The 24072-nt window shown below is 45.3% G+C and overlaps 1 protein-coding gene across 6 annotated transcripts in view; it reads right to left on the bottom strand.

Annotated features, from left to right (window-relative positions):
• LOC106603511 (active breakpoint cluster region-related protein) overlaps positions 1–24072 on the bottom strand; it is a 233406-nt gene that overhangs the window by 121204 nt on the left and 88130 nt on the right. For 4 of the 6 annotated variants that reach the window (XM_045717124.1, XM_045717125.1, XM_045717126.1 and 1 more), the window contains 3 exons: positions 23742–23920; positions 13046–13144; positions 9639–9824 (listed from right to left, as the gene is read on the bottom strand). In XM_045717124.1, coding sequence (XP_045573080.1) covers positions 9639–9824; positions 13046–13144; positions 23742–23920 — 464 coding nt within the window. Of the gene's footprint in view, positions 1–9638; positions 9825–13045; positions 13145–18772; positions 19289–23741; positions 23921–24072 lie in introns of those variants that run through there. The other 2 variants (XM_045717128.1, XM_045717129.1) reach the window with 2 other exon arrangements.

Genomic DNA, 24072 nt, shown 5'->3' with positions numbered 1-24072 from the left:
GGAGCTCTGCGAGATTTCTGTGATTTTCTGAAACAACACACACTTGTTCAACCCTCTGTAAATAAGTCAGTTCTTAACATAAAGACCTAAAACTCAATATTCTATAAGAGCCTAACGTTCAGATTCCTGTGTCAACCAGAAGTGCCTTAAAATGGTGTTATAGGGGCTGTTTTGAAGGGTTAAAAAGGTCAGATCTTTCCACAACTTCATGTGTGACTAGGCAACCCTCATGAACTGTAATTCAGTCATATATCCCATCAGATGTCAAAGAAAAGCTCTCACACACACACGCACAGCAAGGACGGAGTGACACAGTGCGGTGCTTAAAGACACAAAGAGCCTGCAATGGCATTACCATTATCTCTAGGCTGTGCCGAGTTCAATGAGACGCCCCGCTTGACCGTAGCTCGCTCGGTCTGAGCGCAGTGACCGTGAGAAAACTAGGCCCAAAATGATGCCTGCACCAATATGTCAAGTGCTTTTGGGTGACAGTGAGAGAACCGTTAGGGTTAGAAGCACAATTCAACCTCAGGAGCGTTCCCGAGGTCCTCCCGATCTGTGCAAGCCTAACCTTGACCCTGTGGCATTAACCCTTCACAGTAAAAAGAAGGTGTTTAGATCAAAAAGTGTGCAATGACTTCTCTCCCCATAGGAATACATTGACAATTCTCCTAAATTCAACCTGAAGTCTATGTGGGTTATGAATGCCTTATGAACCTGTCTTCTATAACAATCCATCAGGCTACTGTGAGGTCTACCTGTGTCGATTCTAAGGTTCCTGGAGCAACCGGAAGTTGTTACAATCACCCTAGAGCTATTGTCATATAAGCAACCTGCAGATAGTGAAAATCACGCACCTCAACCATGTGTCATTCAGTCAATTTTTAAGGTAGAGAGTTCATATTCAGGATTATGTTTATGTGTACCCCAAAGACAACGTGTGTGGAGCAAGAGCTTCCTGTGACAACCGGAAGTTGTTAAAAACAGCCTAGAGCAATTGTCATATAAAACGCACATAGTGAAAATCACGCAACTCAACCATCTGTCATTCAGTCAATTCTTAAGGTAGAGAATTCATATTCAGGATTCTGTTTATGTCTACCCCAAAGACAACGTGTGTGGAGCAAGAGCTTCCTGTGACAACCGGAAGTTGTTAACCTGTTAGGGCTAGGGGGCAGCATTGACACGGCTGGATAAAAAACATACCCGATTTAATCTGGTTACCACTCCTACTCAGTAACTAGAATATGCATATACTTATTACATATGGATAGAAAACACCCTAAATTTTCTAAAACTGTTTGAATGGTGTCTGTGAGTATAACAGAACTCAAATGGCAGGTCAAAACCTGAGAGATTCCTTTACAGGAAGTGGCCTGTCTGACCATTTGTTGAACTTCTTTTCCATCTCTATCATTTACTAAGGATCTCTGCTCTAACGTGACACTTCCCACGTCGTCCATAGGCGCTCAGAGCCCGGGAAAAAACAGAATGTCGTCATTCCAGCCCCAGGCTGAAACACATTATCGCCTTTCTCAAGTGGCCCATCAAGAGACACTAGCTTATGCGCGTGACCCCGACCGCCCCCGCCTTTGGGATTTTTTTCCTCTGTTTGCCGAAAAGGAGATTCCCTGTCGGAATATTATCGCTTTTCTACGAGAAAAATGTCGTAAAAATTGATTTTAAACAGCGATTGACATGCTTCGAAGTACGGTAATGGAATACTTAGAATTTTATTGTCACGAATTGCGCCATGCGCGCGACACTTCTTTACTATTTCGGATAGTGTCTGGAACGCACGAACAAAACGCCGCTATTCGGATATAACGATGGATTATTTTGGACCAAACCAACATTTGTTATTGAAGTAGCTGTCCTGGGTGTGTATTCTGACGAAGACAACAAAAGGTAATGAAATTTTTATAATAGTAAATATGATTATGGTGAGTGCTAAACTTGCCGGGTGTCTAAATAGCGAGCCCGTGATGCCTGGGCTATGTACTTAGAATATTGCAAAAGGTGCTTTCACCAAAAAGCTATTTTAAAATCGGACATATCGAGTGCATAGAGGAGGTCTGTATCTATAATTCTTAAAATAATTGTTATGCTTTTTGTGAACGTTTATCGTGAGTAATTTAGTAAAATGTTAGCGAATTCCCCGGAAGTTTGCGGGGGGTATGCTAGTTCTGAACTTCACATGCTAATGTAAAAAGCTGGTTTTTGATATAAATATGAACTTGATTGAACAAAACATGCATGTATTGTATAACATAATGTCCTAGGGTTGTCATCTGATGAAGATCATCAAAGGTGAGTGCTGCATTTAGCTGTCTTCTGGGTTTTGGTGACATTATATGCTGGCTTGAAAAATGGGTGTCTGATTATTTCTGGCTTGGTACTCTGCTGACATAATCTAATGTTTTGCTTTCGTTGTAAAGCCTTTTTGAAATCGGACAGTGTGGTTAGATTAACGAGAGTCTTATCTTTAAATGGCTGTAAAATAGTCATATGTTTGAGAAATTGAAGTAATAGGATTTTTAAGGTTTTGAAAATCGCGCCACAGGATAGCCGTGGCTGTTACGTAGGTGGGACGAATTCGTCCCGCCTAGCCTAGAGAGGTTAAAAACAGCCAAGAGCTATTGTCATTTAACCTGCACATAGTGAAAATCACGCAACTCAACCATCTGTCATTCAGTCAATTCTTAAGGTAGAGACTTCATATTCAGGATTCTGTCTATGCCTACCCCAAAGACAACGTGTGTCTATTCTTTTTTGCCAAAAAAACTAAAAACACACACACACAATTTGTCCATAGGGACATAGTGTGGGGCTTAGAAGCTTATACCGCCTTCAATAGTTATTTTCGTTCAAACGATTCAAGAACCGTCAGACCTAGAGCTCCGAAATTTTAGAAACCTGTTCTACAGCTCAAGTCGATAGTGCACGGTGATTTATGTGGCTCTAGAAGGTTCTCAGACCGAGAAACCGCCTCGTGCATTTGCAATATGTTCAATTCATTTTGAATATCACGGACATGGCGACATGTAGAAATGTCCCAGAGTCGCAAGACTAGGTGCATTGAAACCGCCTCGGCCCATAGAGACAGACCCCAATGTCTCTGTCCGATAGCTCATTCAGGGACCCCGTAGTAATGCCCTGAAAAAGTGGATTTTCAGCACCAATTAAGGCCATTGCTCGGGCACCGAATGACCTATCGAGCCGAAACTTGGGATTCGGGGTCGCCTCACATAGGCCTACACATATTGTCAGAGCTGGACCCGCAGCTATAACGTAACTATGTGTTTTATGGTTTTTTATGGTTAAAATTGAAAGCACTGTGAATTATGGGCCTTCTCTGACATATGTGATAGTTGGCTTCTATACGAGTTGGAAAAAGTGGATTTGGTGTCAGATGGTATCAGTTTGGTGTCAGAATGACATCTAATTGACTGATGGACGCTGACTGCTGGGTGACGAGCAATGGAGAGGAACCACAGTCACTGCCCGGCCATCCGGAGTTCATCGGGCCAGTCAATTATGCATTTCTGCAGTATTTTTGAGCATGCATAAATTCGTGATGCTAAATGCCCATTGAATCATATTGCAAACGTAACGCGCAATATTGCAAATGTAACGTGCATTTGCAATATGATTCAACAGCAAAAAATATCACCAAAGTTGACATGATGAATCATATTGCAAACGTAACGCGCAATATTGCAAACGTAACGCGCATTTGCAATATGATTCAACAGCAATAAATATCACCAAAGTTGACATGATGAAATGGGACAGTCAATTATGCATTTCTGCAGTGTTTGTGAGCATGCCAAATTCGTGATGTTGAGGCCCATTGAAACATTTTGCAAATGCGCATCCGTGCACATGGTGACCCGAAATGGGTTACCAGGATGAATTTTTTCGAAGGGTTTTAAATGCCTTTAGGGGGGTGCAAGGGGTCCACGGTTGGGTAGGGAGCACCTTCCATCAGTGCCCATCCAATATGGGGCGCCCCTAGTCATTTTGGACATTTTTCAAAAAATACGCTAAAAAACGACAGTCCCACTTCTCTCATGTCACCATAGAGCCATGGAGAGGAACCACAGTCACTGTCCGGCCATACCGAGATCATCGGTACAGTCAATTATGCATTTCTGCAGTATTTTTGAGCATGCCTAAATTCGTGATGCTAAATGCCCATTGAATCATATTGCAAACGTAACGCGCATTTGCAAAATGATTCAACAGCAAAAAATATCACCAAAGTTGACATGATGAAATCAACACAACGAGCGATGGAGAGGAACCACAGTCACTGCACGGCCATCCCGAGATCATTGGGCCAGTCAATTATGCATTCTGAGCATGTCAAATTCGTTAAAAATGTTTAAAGCAACAGAGTCCCACTTCTCCCTCATCATACATGACAAGTAGACTGTCTGCATTGATTCATGGCTTAACATAGGGCTATATATCATTTGGGCAGTATAAATGCCATTTGGACTATGGTTCACTGACTTTTGGGTTTGGAAACCGACTTCCTATGATCGTACATGGCAAACGGACAAACATCCTGATTTGGCACCTTCAATACTTTCATACACGTATAATTGACAAAAAAAGAATTGGACATTTCATTTGCACATTTCTAATGGCATTTGACAAAAAAAAGAACAAAATATGTCACTTTTGACTTCCTATGAAATCATATTCCAAATGCACAAATCATATGCCTTATGCACAAGCAAATATGTCGCTTTTGACTTCCTATGAAATCATATTCCAAATGCACAAAACATATGCCTTATGCACAAGCAAAAACAACCCAAAAAATTATGTCAATAAAAAACGTCATTAGCATGTTCATACAGCTCTTATACATGTGTAATTCACATAACAATCGAAAAAAAATCGAAAAACGGTCCAGAAACCACTTTTTAAGGGGTTGAAAAGTTTTCAAAAAATATGTCATTTTTTCAAAATTTGACTCTTGGGTCTTGAATTGTGTTACATTTGCAATATGAAAATTCACTGCGGAGAGCTCTAGCCATCTATTGGATATTTGCTGTGATTTGGCACATTCAATACTTTCATATTTGACACAAAAAAAAGCATTGCAAAAAAAATGAAAAGAAAAATGTCACTTTTTTCCTATGAAATCATATTCAAAATGCACAAAACATATGCCTTGTGCACAAGCAAAAGCAACCCAGAAAACGACGTCAATAAAAAAACGTCATAAGCATGTTCATACAGCTCTTATACATGTGTAATTGACATAACAATCGAAAAAAATTCGAAAAACGGTCCAGAAACCACTTTTTTAAGGGTTGATAAGTTTTCAAAAAAAATATCATATTATCAAAATCTGACCTTTGGGTGTAGACTTGGGTATCATTTGCTGTATGAAAAACCACGGTGGAGCGCGCTCGCCATCTAAAGGAAATTTGGGGTGTAACAATTGGCAATTGCCATCGGAAAATTGCCATATGATTGGCCCGGAGATGGACCGCTTTCGGTGGTATTTACAATCGTGTGTATGATTCGTGCTATGCCAATATATTCCCATGTTATTTTGTCCAAATTAGGGGGGTTTTCCCTTACCAACAATACAGTTCAAGAAATAGATCGAAGAAAATATTTACTAAATAAAATAAAAACAGAATAACAATAACGAGGCTATATACAGGGGGTAATGGTACCGAGACAATGTGTGGAGGTGCAGGTTAGTCCAGGTAATTTGTAGATGTAGGTAGGGGTAAAGTGACTATGCATAGATAATGGAGAGCGCGTAGCAGCAGTGAAAAACAAATGGGGGGGTGTCATTGTAAATAGTCTGGGTGGCCATTTGATTACTTGTTCAGCAGTCTTATGTTTTATGGGTAGAAGCTGTTAAGGAGCGTTTTGGACCTAGACTTGGCTCTCCAGTACCGCTTGCCGTGCGATAGCAGAGAGAACAGTCTATGACTTGGGTGACTGGAGTTGTTGGGGGGGGGGGGGGTTCACACCAAGCTGGGCTATTAGACAATTCTTTAGTAAAGGTTGAATAGTCTACTGTTCAGCTAATAGACCATCCTGCTACGCTTGTGAAAAACTAATAATAATACCTTTTCCCCTTTCCACGTTAAAGATTCCCATTAACAAAGTGTTTTAGCCACAATCTGCACCAACCACAATTAATACATTTGGGCACAGTCGATAGCATGTTGGACTTCGGGCTAGAATGTTGAGGGTTCGAAACCTGCTCCCTGCTTGTTTCATTACATTATTATGCCAGTCTCAGAGCAAATAGCCTGGATTGTTACTCCCATCTCGTTCCTCGCTCTCTTCCACGGGTCATTCTCCGCCTGAGTGGCTCGCTTGTGGGCGTGCTGGCAGAATGTACTGTTTTTTATTCTGTATATATGAATTACAAAATCAGCCTTTACCTAAATAATGTTTCTAGCCTATTGCATAGTTACAATGTGTAATCATTGAAGTCCCAGTAGTGTATAAGTGTATAATTGTAATACATACATGCAGACACAGCATCATTCAAAGAATGGAGTTTGATACGCCTGGTATTGGATATGACTGAAAAAAAACGAGCTAAATAGCGATTTTCGTAACTTAACTTCAATTGTAAATTTTTTGCTTGACTCATTATGACGTTATAATTACTTACATTTGCTCCCACCATAATGTTTTGTCAGCCATCTTTGCTGAAGAAAGTCACCAGGGACAGGTGGCTTGCGTCAAATTCGTCATTGGAACCACTCGATATGATTGGTCATATAAAAACCTTGTGACCCAAATGCATAATGAGTGCTCTAACTCCCCCTTGTGGTGGTCTGGAGCAATGAAGCAGTGATGCTGGGTACCTCCAAGTCCCGCGGTGTAAGCTCTCAACTTCTAAAGGAGGAACCACGACAGCTAGCTACATCTACGGGCGTTGATGTTTTCTGTCGGGCGTAATGTGCCTATATCATATACAGTGCCTTCGGAAAGTACTCGAACCCCTTGACAGCCTTATTTTAAAATGTATTAAATAAATCTAAAATCCTCAGCAATCTACACACAATACCCCATAATGACAAAGCGATCAGGGTTTTAGACATTTTTGCAAATGTATTCAAACCTGGCACCATCCCTACAGTGAAGCATGGTGGTGGCAGCATCAGGCTGTGGGGATGTTTTTCAGAAGCAGGGACCGGAAGACTAGTCAGGATCGAGGGAAATATGAACGGAGCAAAGTACAGAGAACCCTTGATGAAAACCTGCTCCAGAGCACTCAGGACCTCAGACTGTCTCTGAATGTCCTTGAGTGGCCCAGCCAGAACCCAGACTTCTCCGGAGAGACCTGAAAAAAGCTGTTCAGCAACTCTCCCCATCCAACCTGACAGAGCAGGAGTGGCTCTGCAGAACAGAATGGCAGAAACCCCCAAATACATCTGTACCAAGCTTGTAGCGTCATACCCAAGAAGACAATGCTCTAATCACTGCCAAAGGTGATTCAACAAAGCACTGAGTAAAGTGTCTGAATACTTACGTAAATGTGATCTTTTTTCCTAAAAACCTGTTTTTACTTTGTCATTATGGGGTATTGTGTGTAGACTGATGAGGGGAAAAAAACAATTTAATACATTAGTCATATTGTAAAATGTAACAAAATGTGTGTGTACACTTCTTCTGCTTAATGTCTTCCACTAACATATGTACTAAATGAGTTACGTAACTGTATGATTAGGTTAAGTATAATGCACATTACAAATTATTTAATCCAATTTAAAATAGAGATTAAAACGTTGCTTCTGACAAAACATTACACAGTCACAAAGGCACAGAACACCCTACTAACTGTGAATCACATCAGTCTGCTCTGTCACAGAGTGGTGTTGTATCACCAGGAGCCCTAACTCCTTTACAGACCTTCCTTATGAGGCACAGAACACTGCTAACCCAATCAGATGAAACGGCCCCACCCTATCCACACTGTGGGGATTAATGAGCAGAGTAATGCAGGAAAGAGACTGGGCCTAATGTGAGATATTACATACCATTAACACTCACTGATACTACACTGTCTGCTTACACACAGACAGAGAGAAGCAGAGGGAGAGAAAGAAAAGACAGGAGAGAGGGACATAGGAGAGAGGAAGAGAAAGAAAAGACAGGAGGGACATAGGGAGAGGAAGAGGGAGAGAAAGAAAAGACAGGAGGGACATAGGGAGAGGAAGAGGGAGAGAAAGAAAAGACAGGAGGGACATAGGGAGAGGAAGAGGGAGAGAAAGAAAAGACAGGAGGGACATAGGGAGAGGAAGAGAAAGAAAAGACAGGAGGGACATAGGGAGAGGAAGAGAAAGAAAAGACAGGAGGGACATAGGGAGAGGAAGAGAAAGAAAAGATAGGAGGGACATAGGGAGAGGAAGAGAAAGAAAAGACAGGAGGGACATAGGGAGAGGAAGAGAAAGAAAAGACAGGAGGGACATAGGGAGAGGAAGAGAAAGAAAAGACAGGAGGGACATAGGGAGAGGAAGAGAAAGAAAAGACAGGAGGGACATAGGGAGAGGAAGAGAAAGAAAAGACAGGAGGGACATAGGGAGAGGAAGAGGGAGAGAAAGAAAAGACAGGAGGGACATAGGGAGAGGAAGAGGGAGAGAAAGAAAAGACAGGAGGGACATAGGGAGAGGAAGAGAAAGAAAAGACAGGAGGGACATAGGGAGAGGAAGAGAAAGAAAAGACAGGAGGGACATAGGAAGAGGGAGAGAAAGAAAAGACAGGAGGGACATAGGAAGAGGAAGAGAAAGAAAAGACAGGAGAGAGGGACATAGGGAGAGGAAGAGGGAGAGAAAGAAAAGACAGGAGAGAGGGACATAGGGAGAGGAAGAGGGAGAGAAAGAGTGGAGGGAGGGACACAAAACTTAATTGAGTCAAGTCAAAACTCTACAGTACATGAACATTCAAACCTGTGAAATCATGCACCAACACGCTCATGTGTACCAGCATGTGTACAGCAGTTTGAAAGGGTTTAAAAGGACAGCTGCAGATCCCCTTCATCATCAACAGAGAACAACGGCCCCTGAGAGAGAGAAGCGAATAGGAGAGACGAAGAGAAAAAAGGAGAGAAGAGGAGGAGAAGAGAGAAAAGAGGAGAGTAGGTGCAGACTAGGGACTAATGGCAAGGCAGAACCTGGTCTAATTGAATGTTTATCCTAGAGGGGTATAGACTGTAGATTGAACAGAAGCAGAGTTTGATGATACCACCATATCTACTTGTGCTTCAATTTACTGCAACAAGGTGAATAGTCACTGAAAACAGGGATTTTATTGGAACTAGACTAGGTTGTCCTCCAACTTCCTGTTCTTCATCCTACTTGGGACTCACGGGGTGCAGGTTTGTATTACAACCTGCATTTAGACAGGCAGCCCAATTCTGATCTTTTTTTCACTAATTGGTCCTTTGACCAATCAGATCTGAAAAAAAGCTCATGTGAAAAGATCTGATGTGATTGGTCAAAAGACCAATGAGCGGGAAAAAGATGACAGAATTGGGCTGCCTGTCTGCACGCAGTCCGACACACCTAATTCACTAAATGAAAGGCTTGATAATGAGTTGATAGATTGATAGGTTGATTTGATTGATTGATTGCCAGTCTTACCAGTTTCTTGAAGAGGTGTCCGACTGCGACCTTCTCATCCCACTGTTGTATGTGAGGGAGGAGGGCATCGTAGAACTCCTTGTGGATCTCAAAGATGTCCTGGATCTTATAGAAGATGGTCTCTACCTGCTGTATGCTCAGCACCGGCTGGGACAAGTTGGCTGTCGCCTTCAGGGGGCGCATGGGCTGCGCACACACACATTCAGAAGATAGTTAATATATACTGCTCAAAAAAACAAAGGGAACACTAAAATAACACATCCTAGATCTGAATGAATGAACTAATCTTATTAAATACTTTTTTCTTTACATAGTTGAATGGGCTGACAACAAAATCACACAAAAATAATCAATGGAAATCCAATTTATCAACCCATGGAGGTCTGGATTTGGAGTCACACTCAAAATTAAAGTGGAAAACCAGACTACAGGCTGATCCAACTCTGATGTAATGTCCTTAAAACAAGTCAAAATGAGGCTCAGTAGTGTGTGTGGCCTCCACGTGCCTGTATGACCTCCCTACAACGCCTGGGTATGCTCCTGATGAGGTGGGGGATGGTCTCCTGAGGGATCTCCTCCCAGACCTGGACTAAAGCATCCGCCAACTCCTGGACAGTCTGTGGTGCAACGTGGCGTTGGTGGATGGAGCGAGACATGATGTCCCAGATGTGCTCAATTGGATTCAGGTCTGGGGAACGGGCGGGCCAGTCCATAGCATCAATGCCTTCCTCTTGCAGGAACTGCTGACACACTCCAGCCACATGAGGTCTAGCATTGTCTTGCATTAGGAGGAAGCCAGGGCCAACCGCACCAGCATATGGTCTCACAAGGGGTCTGAGGATCTCATCTCGGTACCTAATGGCAGTCAGGCTACCTCTGGCGAGCACATGGAGGGGTGTGCGGCCCCCCAAAGAAATGCCACCCTACACCATGACTGACCCACCGCCAAACCGGTCATGCTGGAGGATGTTGCAGGCAGCAGAACGTTCTCCACGGCGTCTCCAGACTCTGTCACGTCTGTCACGTGCTCAGTGTGAACCTTCTTTCATCTGTGAAGAGCACAGGGCGCCAGTGGTGAATTTGCCAATCTTGGTGTTCTCTGGCAAATGCCAAACGTCCTGCACGGTGTTGGGCTGTAAGCACAACCCCCACCTGTGGACGTCGGGCCCTCATACCACCCTCATGGAGTCTGTTTCTGACCGTTTGAGCAGACACATGCACATTTGTGGCCTGCTGGAGGTCATTTTGCAGGGCTCTGGCAGTGCTCCTCCTGCTCCTCCTTGCACAAAGGCGGCGGTAGCGGTCCTGCTGCTGGGTTGTTGCCCTCCTACTGCCTCCTCCACATCTCCTGATGTACTGGCCTGTCTCCTGGTAGCGGTTCCATGCTCTGGACACTGCGCTGACAGACACAGCAAACCTTCTTGCCACAGCTCGCATTGATTTGCCATCCTGGATGAGCTGCACTACCTGAGCCACTTGTGTGGGTTGTAGACTCCGTCTCATGCTACCACTAGCGTGAAAGCACCGCCAGCATTCAAAAGTGACCAAAACATCAGCCAGGAAGCATAGGAACTGAGAAGTGGTCTGTGGTCCCCACCTGCAGAACCACTCCTTTATTGGGGGTGTCTTGCTAACTGCCTATAATTTCCACCTGTTGTCTATTCCATTTGCACAACAGCATGTGACATTTATTGTCAATCAGTGTTGGTTCCTAAGTGGACAGTTTGATTTCACAGAAGTGTGATTGACTTGGAGTTACATTGTGTTGTTTAAGTGTTCCCTTTATTTTTTTGAGCAGTGTATATTAACTACGTCTGTAAACAAGCACTGACACTTTCAACAGATAAACAATCATTATCCTGGGCAGTGGTCTGCAGATAATCATTATCCTGGGCAGTGGTCAGCAGATAATCATTATCCTGGGCAGTGGTCAGCAGATAATCATTATCCTGGGCAGTGGATAAACATTATCCTGGGCAGTGGTCAGCAGATAAACAATCATTATCCTGGGCAGTGGTCAGCAGATAAACAATCATTATCCTGGGCAGTGGTCAGCAGATAAACAATCATTATCCTGGGCAGTGGTCAGCAGATAAACAATCATTATCCTGGGCAGTGGTCAGCAGATAAACAATCATTATCCTGGGCAGTGGTCAGCAGATAAACAATCATTATCCTGGGCAGTGGTCAGCAGATAAACAATCATTATCCTGGGCAGTGGTCAGCAGATAAACAATCAATATCCTGGGCAGTGGTCAGCAGATAAACAATCATTATCCTGGGCAGTGGTCAACAGTGTAGTCCTTTCTTGACATTAGGGTGCTGCAGCGTGACTAAAGACTGGAGAACACAGGACCGCTCTGAACAGACCACGATTACAGACCGGAAAAAACATCCAAAAAGGTTGGTAAAAACCGTCTGTGAGCCTTATGTACCACAGTGAGATCACAGCTCTCTGAACTCTTATCTGGACTTGATAAGCCTGGAATCATCCATCTCTTCCCTCCAATCAAAACATAATCACATCACCAGGCCAGGTTGAAAATCAGTGGCATAAAAATAGCATCACTATTCAAAAAGGATGAATAAGCTTAGAGTACATTAGCTTCACAAATGATGATGCTCTGGCCGAAATACACTTGTTTTGACCCATTGACATAACCATGAGTTATTCACAGGCTTATGCGGTGTTCAGGTAGGTAACACCACCTCGGCAGGACGAAGCCGGATGGCTTTGTTTTCATTGAGACAGAGCCGGACAGCAGAGTGTCTGTCTGAGCAGAGCAGCGCTGGTGGAGGACCAAACCAGATGAACATAACCACCATTCATTACCATCACCTCTCAACCAGGAAACGGACCCAGACCGTCTGGGCCCACTGGACTTTTTTAGGACAAACACACACGTGTCAATCAGCCTCAACCCTAGCACTGCAGGAAGATTAGCACTAGGTTTACAGCTGGGAGGAACCAGGCTCTACGGGAGGATGAGGAGGTTCTGGTCTTTAAAACCATTCTGAAAAACTGGATATTGGACCTTGTTCAGTGCTTAATGACATGATGTTGCTCATGATGCGATGTAAGAATGCTGCACTTTGAACATACATTCCTGCAGACAGAGACAGGATGTGACATCACGCTGCAGTTGCATCATGCTGCAGTTGCACAGTCATTGTAATTTTCTGGCTCGGGAAACGCTTGGCCTTGTCCTGTTCTAAATGTGACTGACCCCTAACCACTAATAGCACTCCCAGAGATAAGTCCTGGGCTTCTAGAAAACACATAGTGCTTTTGGAAACCCAGTCTCCGATACGGCTCTAATTGGAGCGACTGGCCTGAGGGGCTAATGCTGTCCAGTACTGTCCCATACAGACAGCACTATTAAGAAGTGTGTGTGTGTGTGTGTCACCAGTAGCAGAGCCTCCAGCTGGTTGATGTAGATCTCCTCACTGGCCAGGAAGCCAGAGAGAACCAGTTTCTTCATCTCCAGACCCTTCTCTATGTCCCCCTGCAGAGCGACAGGAGAGCGACAGGAGAGAGAGCGAGAGAGCGAGAGCGAGAGCGAGCGAGAGCGCGAGCGAGAGCGAGAGCGAGCGAGAGAGAGAGCGAGCGACAGAGACAGGAGAGAGAGAGAGAGACAGACAGAGACAGGAGAGAGGAGAGAGAGAGAGAGAGAGAGAGGAGAGAGAGAGAGAGAGGAGAGAGAGAGAGAGAGAGAGAGAGAGGAGAGAGAGACAGGAGAGAGAGACAGGAGAGAGAGAGAGAGAGAGACAGGAGAGAGAGACAGGAGAGAGAGAGAGAGAGCGCGACAGACAGGAGAGAGAGAGAGGGAGAGAGAGAAGGATGTCAGTCATACATAATACTATATACAGTATGTGAAAACGGTGATGGCAGGGCATGGTGGAGGAATATGGTTAACTCTGCTGCTCAACTCTGATAGTAAACACTAGGCAGCCAGCTCACAGCCATGTGCACTAACACTGAGTGGGGCCTGTTTCAGAGGATGGAAAGAATAAGTCTAGAAGGGAATAAGCTGTACTTGGTGTGTCTGAACTGTGTATGCAGCTTGCATTACTGTTTGTATTTGTACAAGAGAGGCCATTTTTCTTGTGCCCTCGCCTCCCGCAATGAGTCATGGGCACTGGCAGGCATAGGGCAGTCGACTCCAAGTGGAGGTGTTTGTTTTGGCCCTGAAAGACCGTGAGGGAGGAGGTAGAAGGAGAGAGAGTGTGTGGACAAGGAGCTGGGCAGGATGAGACACGCCTTCTTAAAGTAGGACCAGGGGAGCTCACCCTGTCTGCTGTCCTCCTTAAAACACAGACCAGGGGAGCTCACCCTGTCCTCCTTAAAACACAGACCAGGGGAGCTCACCCTGTCTGCTGTCCTCCTTAAAACACAGACCAGGGGAGCTCACCCTGTCCTCCTTAAAACACAGACCAGGGGAGCTCACCCTGTCCTCCTTAAAACACAGACCAGGGGAGCTCACCCTGTCTGCTGTCCTCCTTAAAACACAGACCAGGGGAGCTCACCCTGTCCTCCTTAAAACACAGACCAGGGGAGCTCACCCTGTCCTCCTTAAAACACAGACCAGGGGAGCTCACCCTGTCCTCCTTAAAACACAGACCAGGGGAGCTCACCCTGTCCTCCTTAAAACACAGACCAGGGGAGCTCACCCTGTCCTCCTTAAAACACAGACCAGGGGAGCTCACCCTGTCCTCCTTAAAACACAGACCAGGGGAGCTCACCCTGTCCTCCTTAAAACACAGACCAGGGGAGCTCACCCTGTCCTCCTTAAAACACAGACCAGGGGAGTCTTTCAAAACCACACACACACCACAATGTCAGTTACAGCCCTAAACAGCTGCTTTTGTGTTTTCAAAGGGCTCAGTTCTGACAATGCAAACCAATATTACAAATGTTAACCAATAAACCAGTTCCTTCCCACTCATGTTGTTCTCAGGGTAGAATGAGCTCATGTCGTTTTGTCCATTTAGTTCCTTAAAAGCAGTCTGGGTTTTGGTATGAATACTAGTTTGTGTGAAAGGAGAACCCTCAGTCAGATAGCATTTATGAATAAAATACTCTATTGTAATACCAATAATGTCTGGAAAGACAAAAAGGGTTTATTTCCCTTTGGGAAACATGATTACATAAAAAGGGACAGTTGTTGTGTTACTCCAGTCTTGGGGGAAGTCCCGTGATATTATTCTAATGTATTCCCACGAAGCCATATGAAAAACAACTGTGTTCTCCTAACATCTGTTACATCTCCAACGGGGTCCAGTAGTAGAATGTACTATTATAGTGTACTGCTGTGGGGGTCTGCGCCGTTCAACATGAGCTTACATTTCTTTCTCAGCATGGCCTTATTTCTATGACAGGATATTGGATGATTGTCATGCATATTAGAAATCCCCCAGTTCAATGTAACAGCGACAGGTTCAGCCTACCACATGATACTCAAATGTTCCCTGTACCCATCACCAGGTTGTTACAACCTAGCCTATGAATGAAAGTTTACAACGTGGGTGAATTTTGAGTAATCAAGGTGACAGAGAGTAAATGACATATTCAATACCGCCTTGCACACTCTTCCCTGCATCTAGCTGATCTAGGGTGTAATCATTGGTCCAACAGTTGCAAACGAGAGTTTCTATTGGACAAATTCAGGTATGTTCGTCCCCGTTTGCTTCCTTTTTAGAAACATTTAGATATATTTATTTATTTTTTCCCCCCAACATAATCGGCGCTATGAATACACCCCTGATCACAGTAAACACAGATCCATTTCATAGCAGCCACGTACAAACAGCTCGTTGAATATAGAATTATTTCTCATCCATCTATGCTCTCTCCTCCTCTCACCTTTTCCCTTCGCTTGTGGACTTCAGTGCACAACACATCAGCTGTCTGTGACCAGGTGAAAAAACCTTTCCATGCCAAACCTTCATATCATGACCGCTAACCGCTACACACAGCCTACATCGTTGTCACATCAGTCAACATAGCTACCTGAACAAACACATTAGTAAAGCCGCTACAATCATGCAGTTACGCCGGTGGGTCCCGGTGGCAATACATTTAAATTGAGTTGGAAGAGCTCCCTCCTCTGAGGAGCCTCCTCTGGTGAACTGTCTCTCTCACCATTACCCATAGGACTCACGGGTCAACTGCACCACCAAACACACAAACTAGGATAACACGCAAAATAATCCTCCCTCTCTGATAAGTAGTCTCATGTGTCTTAGTGCTTCCACACTCACCATGGTTGACATATAGCTGCTATAAACAGGTGTAACAGCCTGTAGAAGATCAAACAGACAAACAAATCATCGACTATATGGAAATCCTAACCTTTCATACCATCTGACAACTGTTGCAGAGGCTTTCTACTGAGAATGTGAGGCAGAACTGTGTGTGTGTGTGTGTGTGTGTGTGTGTGTGTGTGTGTATATAGAATGAGTGGAAGTGGCTGTCTGGAGGATACCAAAGGGCAGACAAAGCAGGAGATAGATGAATTATTAACAGGAGCAGATCCTTCCCATGATGCCAGCAGGCTGAGCAGAGCCTGATAAGACGAGGGCAGGAAGGAGGGTTAAGGAGTGGACACTGTACAGTGACCTCTCCATATTAACCCCAATCACCTCACAGATCCCACTTTCCAAAACCAATGGCATCACAGTGACGGGACATGGGAGGTTCCACTGTCAAGGGCAGGATGTCTTACTGGCTAGTAGTGGCCATCCAACATAACACAGACAACCATCAGTACTTGTCTTTACGGTTTCCCTCCTACCAGGTCCTACCAGGTCTCTGTTGTAACATTATCTCAATGAGACTAACCTGGATGTAAAGCAGAACAAAACCCTGTTGCTGCATTAGCCCTGGCTGACATTACAACAGGTTGCCCAACACACTGCTGAAGGAAACAGAAGACATGGGCATCCTGTCTAGGAAATGCTGTGCCGTTTCAGCTGGCCATGCTTTACTAAATGGATGTAATGAAACAGATACAGACAGAACATACAGTAATAGTGTGGTAACGGCAGGATTTACAGCAGTTTACAGCAGTTTACAGCAGTTTACAGCGCTGAGGCGGTTTGACAGGTTGGCTATTAATTAGGGTTTTTATTCTGCAGACAGACAGCAGATGTGACAACACACAGACAGAGAGACAGTCAGTAGACTTCTGAAATTCCCAGGCCCCGTGTGAAGTTGTGGTGTAATGGAGTGTTTCCCACATTACAGGTAAACATGTCACAGCTGGTTGAGAGAAGACAGGGGGGAACTACAGAGGGCTACTTATGTCAGTGTTGTGTTCCCAGCCAGGTCTTAAAGCTTTGACTCAGTCACTGGAGCTAACGCAGCTGAGGATGCCTTAATCAGTCCACCTCAACCTGTAGGAACACACACACACACACACACGTCAGCATGACGGACGTCACCGTTTCATTCTGACAGCATTAACTTCCTCTCGCTCGTTCTCCCTTTCCCTCATTCCATTTATCCTCCCCAGCCCTCTCCCCTCCCCAGCCCTCTCCTCTCCTCAGCTCTCTCCTCTCCTCAGCTCTCTCCTCTCCTCAGCTCTCTCCTCTCCTCAGCTCTCTCCTCTCCTCAGCTCTCTCCTCTCCTCAGCTCTCTCCAGAGATAAATAGAACTTGACAGGCAGAGAGTAAATCTGGTTCAGAGAGCATGTCACCACCCATCACGTTGAGGTTTCAATAGGAGCTCTCTGGCCAACACACACACAACCCTGTCACACACACACACAACCCTGTCTCACAAACAACCCTGTCTCACAAACAACCCTGTCTCACAAACAACCCTGTCTCACACACACACACAACCCTGTCTCACACACACAACCCTGTCTCACACACACACACACACACACACACACACACACAACCCTGTCACACACAACCCTGTCACACACAACCGTCTCACACACAACCCTGTCACACACACAACCCTGTCACACACACACACACACAACCCTGTCACACACACAACCCTGTCTCACACACAACCCTGTCTCACACACAACCCTGTCTCACACACACACACACAACCCTGTCTCACACACACACACACACACACACAACCCTGTCACACACACACACAACCCTGTCACACACACACACACACACACACACACACACACACACACACACCCCCATCACACACACACACACACGACCCTGTCACACACACACACGACCCTGTCACACACACACACGACCCTGTCACACACACACACGACCCTGTCACACACACACACACACACACACACACACACGACCCTGTCACACACACGACCCTGTCACACACACACACACGACCCTGTCTCACACACACACACACGACCCTGTCTCACACACACACACACGACCCTGTCTCACACACACACACACACGACCCTGTCACACACACACACACACACGACCCTGTCACACACACGACCCTGTCACACACACACACAACCCTGTCACACCCCCCCGTCACACACCCACCGTCACACACACACACACCACACACACCCCCCCGTCACACACACACACCCCCCCCCGTCACACACACACTCACAACCCTGTCTCACACACACTCACAACCCTGTCTCACACACACTCACAACCCTGTCTCACACACACTCACAACCCTGTCTCACACACACTCACAACCCTGTCTCACACACACTCACAACCCTGTCTCACACACACTCACAACCCTGTCTCTCACACACTCACAACCCTGTCTCTCACACACACACACACACACACACACACACACAGCAGAGGTATACATACACAGCGCCAGGCCGTCATTGTAAATAAGAATTTGCTCTTAACATTGTGAAAAGACACCAATAATACTTTTCACTGTTATTTTTAGCCAGGCACACAGTACAGACCAAGCCTGTCTGACTGAGCAAGCAGTGGTGCGTTGGCAGTTTCTTCCCTGTCAAATCCTGTTTCCCTTCCTGTAGAGGGGCAGTGGTAGGCTGAGGACAAATCTGCAATTGCAGATTTAGCCAAAACTCTATGTTGTTACTTTTGGCCAAACCCCTATGTGGTCAAGCCCCATCTGGTCAAAAGTAGTACACTATATAAGGGATAGGATGCCATTGTGGACTCACCCTGAACTGCCTGTGGACAGGAGTTAACAGCATGTCTCCTGGTGTTAGTGGACTCTCCACGTCCATGTCTCCACACTCAAACACATCCTCATCTTCCAGCACTTTGTCTAAGTAACACAACACCTCTTCCTCCATGGTCCTCCTCACAGGGCCTAATGCCTCTCTTTCTCACTCTTTTGTTCTCTCCCTTCCTTCTTCAGGCGTCCCTGGGCCTGCCCAGGCAGCGCAGGCCTTCCTCCAGTGCAGCAAGCCAGTCTAGTCCTTCCTTCCTTCTGGGCCCACAACCCTCCTCAGCCCTGCTTGAAATACTCAACCTTCTGCTGTTCTCTCGCTCTTTTTCCCTCTGTCTTTTTATTTTCTTCTTGTTTCTTATCTTTCTGTTGAGAGCCAGAGTCTTTAGCCGGAGCTCCACCTCATTCAGCTGTTCCTGGTGTTGTGTGCAGCACACACACACACACACACACACACACCTCGTAACACACACAGACATGAGCAGGGCGATAGCCCCGCCTACCTGCACCCCTCCCTCTCAGTCTTCGTGGCGTGTCACTGTTCTGCCTCTACTTCCTCACAGGGTATACACTCCTCTCTCTCTGCCTCTGCCACTCAATTCAATTTCAATTTCATTTACGGGGCTTTATTGGCATGGGAAACGTATGTTTACACTGACAAAGCAAGGGAAATAGATAAACAAAAGTGAAATAAACAATAAAACATGTAAACACAACCGTCCGTGATTGGGAGTCCGTAGGGCGGTGCACAACTGGCCCAGCGTTGTCCAGGTTTGGCCGGGGTAGGATGTCATTGTTAATAAGAATTTGTTCTTAACTGACCTGCCTAGTTAAATGGCTAAATAAAAAAATTATAAAAAACTAATCCTAATATTGTGGCAACAGGTCTCTCGCCCTCCCTCTGTCGCTCCCTCTCAATTCAATTCAATTTAAGGGCTTTATTGGCATGGAAACACATGTTAACGTTGCCAAAGCAAGTGAAGTAGATAATAAACTAAAGTGAAATAAACAATACAAATGAACAGTAAACATTACACTCAGAAGTTCCAAAAGAATAAAGACATTTCAAATGTCATTATGTCTATATACAGTGTTGTAACGATGTGCAAATAGTGAAAGTACAAAAGGGAAAATAAACATAAATATGGGTTGTATTTACAATGGTGTTTGTTCTTCACTGGTTACCCTTTTCTTGTGGCAACAAGGTCCCAAATCTTGCTGCTGTGATGGCAAACTGTGGTATTTCATCCTGTAGATATGGGAGTTTATCAAAATGGGGTTTGTTTTCATTATTTGTGGATCTGTGTAATCTGAGGGAAATATGTGTCTCTAATATGGTCATACATTTGGCAGGAAGTTAGGAAGTGCAGCTCAGTTTACACCTCATTTTGTTGGAAGCATGCACATAGCCCGTCTTCTCTTGAGAGCCAGGTCTGCCTACGGCGGCCTTTCTCAATAGCAAGGCTATGCTCACTGAGTCTGTACATAGTCAAAGCTTTCCTTATATTTGGGTCAGTCACAGTGGTCAGGTATTCTGCCACGGTGTACTCTCTGTTTAGGGACAAATAGCATTCTAGTTTGCTCTGTTTTTTTGTTAATTCTTTCCAATGTGTCACGTAATTATCTTTTTGTTTTCTCATGATATGGTTGGGTCTAATTGTGTTGTTTTCCTGGGGCTCTGTTTGTGAACAGAGCCCCAGGACCTCTCCCGTCTGGCTCGCCCGCCCGCCCGCTCTCCCGTCTGGCTCGCCCGCCCGCCCGCTCGCTCTCCCATCTGGCTCTCCCACTCTTCCACTCTCTGGATCTCAATGTACCTCTTCTCTGAAATGAGTGAACTCTGTTCTAGGTGCTTTCCAGATGTAGTTTCCTGAATAGATACAGGTTTCTGCACAACCACAGAGTAGAATGACATAATGGCTTTGTGACCAAAGAAACATCACCACATACAAAGCGTACAGTACAAGACAAATGAAAATGCATGGACAACAACAGTTTTCCCCTAAAATACCCATGCTCCCTGTGAGGTCCAGCAAATGTGTGTCAGGCCTGTGGAGAGGACATCCCTCTGTTCAGTAGCAATACACAGTCCTCCCTTAAGGCTCCTTGGAGAGGGCCTCAAATAGTGTCCATGAAAAGATCTAGTCAAAGTACTATATTACCCTGTTAGACATAGATGACCTGACACACCCACAGCAAAATACAACTATGGTCAAATCACACACTTCTACAGGTTCTGTATTTACAATTTCAGAAGCTCAAACTTTCAACCTGCATTTCACAAGAGATAAGCATTTATAGCTTTTTAAGTTCTGCAAATATGTAACATGCAAATAATGGAACCACATGGCTTGTTTTCACCTCTATTGACCATGCCTCAAGTGTAGAGCCACATTACATTCTATATCAAATTAATTGAGGATATTACATGAATAAAGAAACTGGATGTGAAACTCAAATACACCAGCAACCAGTCTTCCTCACCCTTCAAAATATGGAAATGGCTTCCTGCAAGTCATGGAAAAAGGTTTCGATGTGGGTTTGAGTGTTTCCCCTTTCCTCAGAGCTCTGCAAGCCAACCAGTCAGTGGTCAACATGCTGATCATCCGACCAATGGGAGAAAGGGATGGTGGTTGATGGAAGGAGAACCTTAAAGCTTCTCTTTTGGTTTTTTGACGCAGTCAAACAGGTACTATGTATTCAGATCAGATGATAAATGACCTAGCTTTGGCAGCTAGAAGTTAGTAACTAGTGCGAGTCGGCTTGGTTGCTGCGGTCTTTCTACCAATTGAATTCAAAGGGCTTTATTGGCATGAGAAATATATGTTTACATTGCCAAAGCAAGTGAAATAGGTAAACAAAAGTGAAATAAACAAATAAAAAGTAAGCAGTATCACCTCGCGCCACTCCAATAGTGTGTGATGCAGGAACAACCCGAATTGCAGAAGCAGGCATTCCCGCCTGCCGAAGACCTGCCTTCGCCGTCATTAACACAACTGCGGGAAAACAGTGCCCAACAGGCTGGGGCAAAGCACACGGTGTACCGGTGTGCTAGCTACCTATCCCGCCTACTGTGTACCGGAGTCCTAGCTAGCATCCAGTATCCTTCGCGAACGCCTGCCAAATACCTGCCCTCGCCATCAATAACACAACTGCAGCAAAGCAGTGCCCGAGTCGTCTTCTGTGGAGTTTGACGGTTGGCATCCGACGTTATCGTGCATTACCACCACCTACTGTTCTGGAGTGCCTCCCGCCTGTGTACCGAGTCCTACCGAGTCCTAGCTCAGAAATTAGAAGCATAAAGAGGGGTTCCTGCAGATGCAAGAATGTCCACATGCAGGAAAGCGCTGAATTGTGGGCCACAATTGCACCCTTCGCCTACACTCAGGCGCCCACACAGTGTGACTGCTGCATGCTCCGTTCAGCTCTCCTTCGGTGCGTACATTACAGCTTCAGATAATAACGAAGCATTTAGTTCTTTTTTTCTGCCGTTTCCCTCACTCTGATCAGACCGGATGTGGAGCCGACCGGGTCTATATGGGGCCGGGTTTGGTTGTCCTTGGGTCCGTTTGAACCGGGTGTCCATATTTAAAAAATGTATTTATTTGGGTAGGGTCAGAGAGAAGACCTCTACGTTTGCAGGTCTATTGGCTGTGTAAGCCCATTGCAGAAGTTCCAGCAGGTCTATTGGCTGTGTAAGCCCATTGCAGAAGTTCCAGCAGGTCTATTGGCTGTGTAAGCCCATTGCAGAAGTTCCAGCAGGTCTATTGGCTGTGTAAGCCCATTGCAGAAGTTCCAGCAGGTCTATTGGCTGTGTAAGCCCATTGCAGAAGTTCCAGCAGGTCTATTGGCTGTGTAAGCCCATTGCAGAAGTTCCAGCAGGTCTATTGGCTGTGTAAGCCCATTGCAGAAGTTCCAGCAGGTCTATTGGCTGTGTAAGCCCATTGCAGAAGTTCCAGCAGGTCTATTGGCTGTGTAAGCCCATTGCAGAAGTTCCAGCATGTCTATTGGCTGTGTAAGCCCATTGCAGAAGTTACAGCAGGTCTATTGGCTGTGTAAGCCCATTGCAGAAGTTCCAGCAGGTCTATTGGCTGTGTAAGCCCATTGCAGGTGTTACAGCAGGTCTGTTGGTGGTCTGTCTGTCTCCCAACAACAGGTGGAGATGGAGATGTATCAGTGGACTGTACCATAGTAAAAGAAGAAACCCTAGGGTCACATAATGATGTAGGAGAGAGATGATTGCTGGCTACTCTGTTGGAACAACTGACACTGTTGTCTGAATAAAAGCAGGTCTCCTTGTTCACACTACAGTGGGGAGTAACACTAAAAACCACACCAAGCATCAGCAATTTTCCATAACCTTTTGGCATCCATTTGACCTTTCAGTCAGCCAGTGGCCTGTGTGGAAGATAAGGGTCAGGACTGGGTCAGCTCTGTCCTTGCAGAGAGGGTCTGTGTGTAGATAATGATACACGCACACACACACACACACACCTACTGTCACTACTACCACCACTGACACTAGTATGGTACCCCTTGGCCCCTACTCATTGAGAGAGTTTATGGTATTCCATACTGCTGGGTTAGTGTATAACCATTCAGACAGTCATTACCATTTAGCAAGCTAAAGCTAAGCTATTTCTTGTCCCTTTGTCATACAGGTTACATACTAAACTGATAGCAAAGCTACCATATTATATGGGGTTGCTTCTGTGCTGAGTTCTGACATGTGACAGAGGCTGTGCATGAATGCAGCACCTGTAGTGTTACCATGAAGATAGAACTCTAGTGTTAATTACTGCTAATTACACAGGCCTGAAGAGATCCGCCTGCAGGAAGTAGTCACAATGTTAGGAATAGGAAGTGCTGAGAGGAAAAGCACTGAATCTGTGAGGAGTAAACGGAAACCTCTGCCCCAGCAACCTCTACAATACGGTCCTGTCCTCCAGTGTGTGACTCACCCTGGGCAGCAGACCCTCTGGGGGGACGGGGGAGATGGCCTCTCCATCGGGGCCACGGGCACACAGGCTCGGGGACATGGTGGGGGACTCATCTATGAAGGGCATGGTCTCTGAACCGTCCTGACTCTTACGATCCTCTGCTGTGTCACCGTCATACCCGTCTGTGTTATTGTTGAAGTCTGGAGGAGAGATAGAGACGGAGGTTAGTATTAGGGATGCACAATATAGCGGTGAACATATCGGAATCGGCCCGATGTCTAGTTTAATGCCGATGTTAAAAACCGAATTCAAAGCTACCGTGCATACCTAAACAACGTTGGTACATGATATA

Source organism: Salmo salar, chromosome ssa04 (genome assembly GCF_905237065.1).
Source record: "Salmo salar chromosome ssa04, Ssal_v3.1, whole genome shotgun sequence".
Lineage (NCBI taxonomy): Eukaryota > Metazoa > Chordata > Actinopteri > Salmoniformes > Salmonidae > Salmo > Salmo salar.
This window is presented reverse-complemented; position numbering and strand designations above follow the sequence as displayed.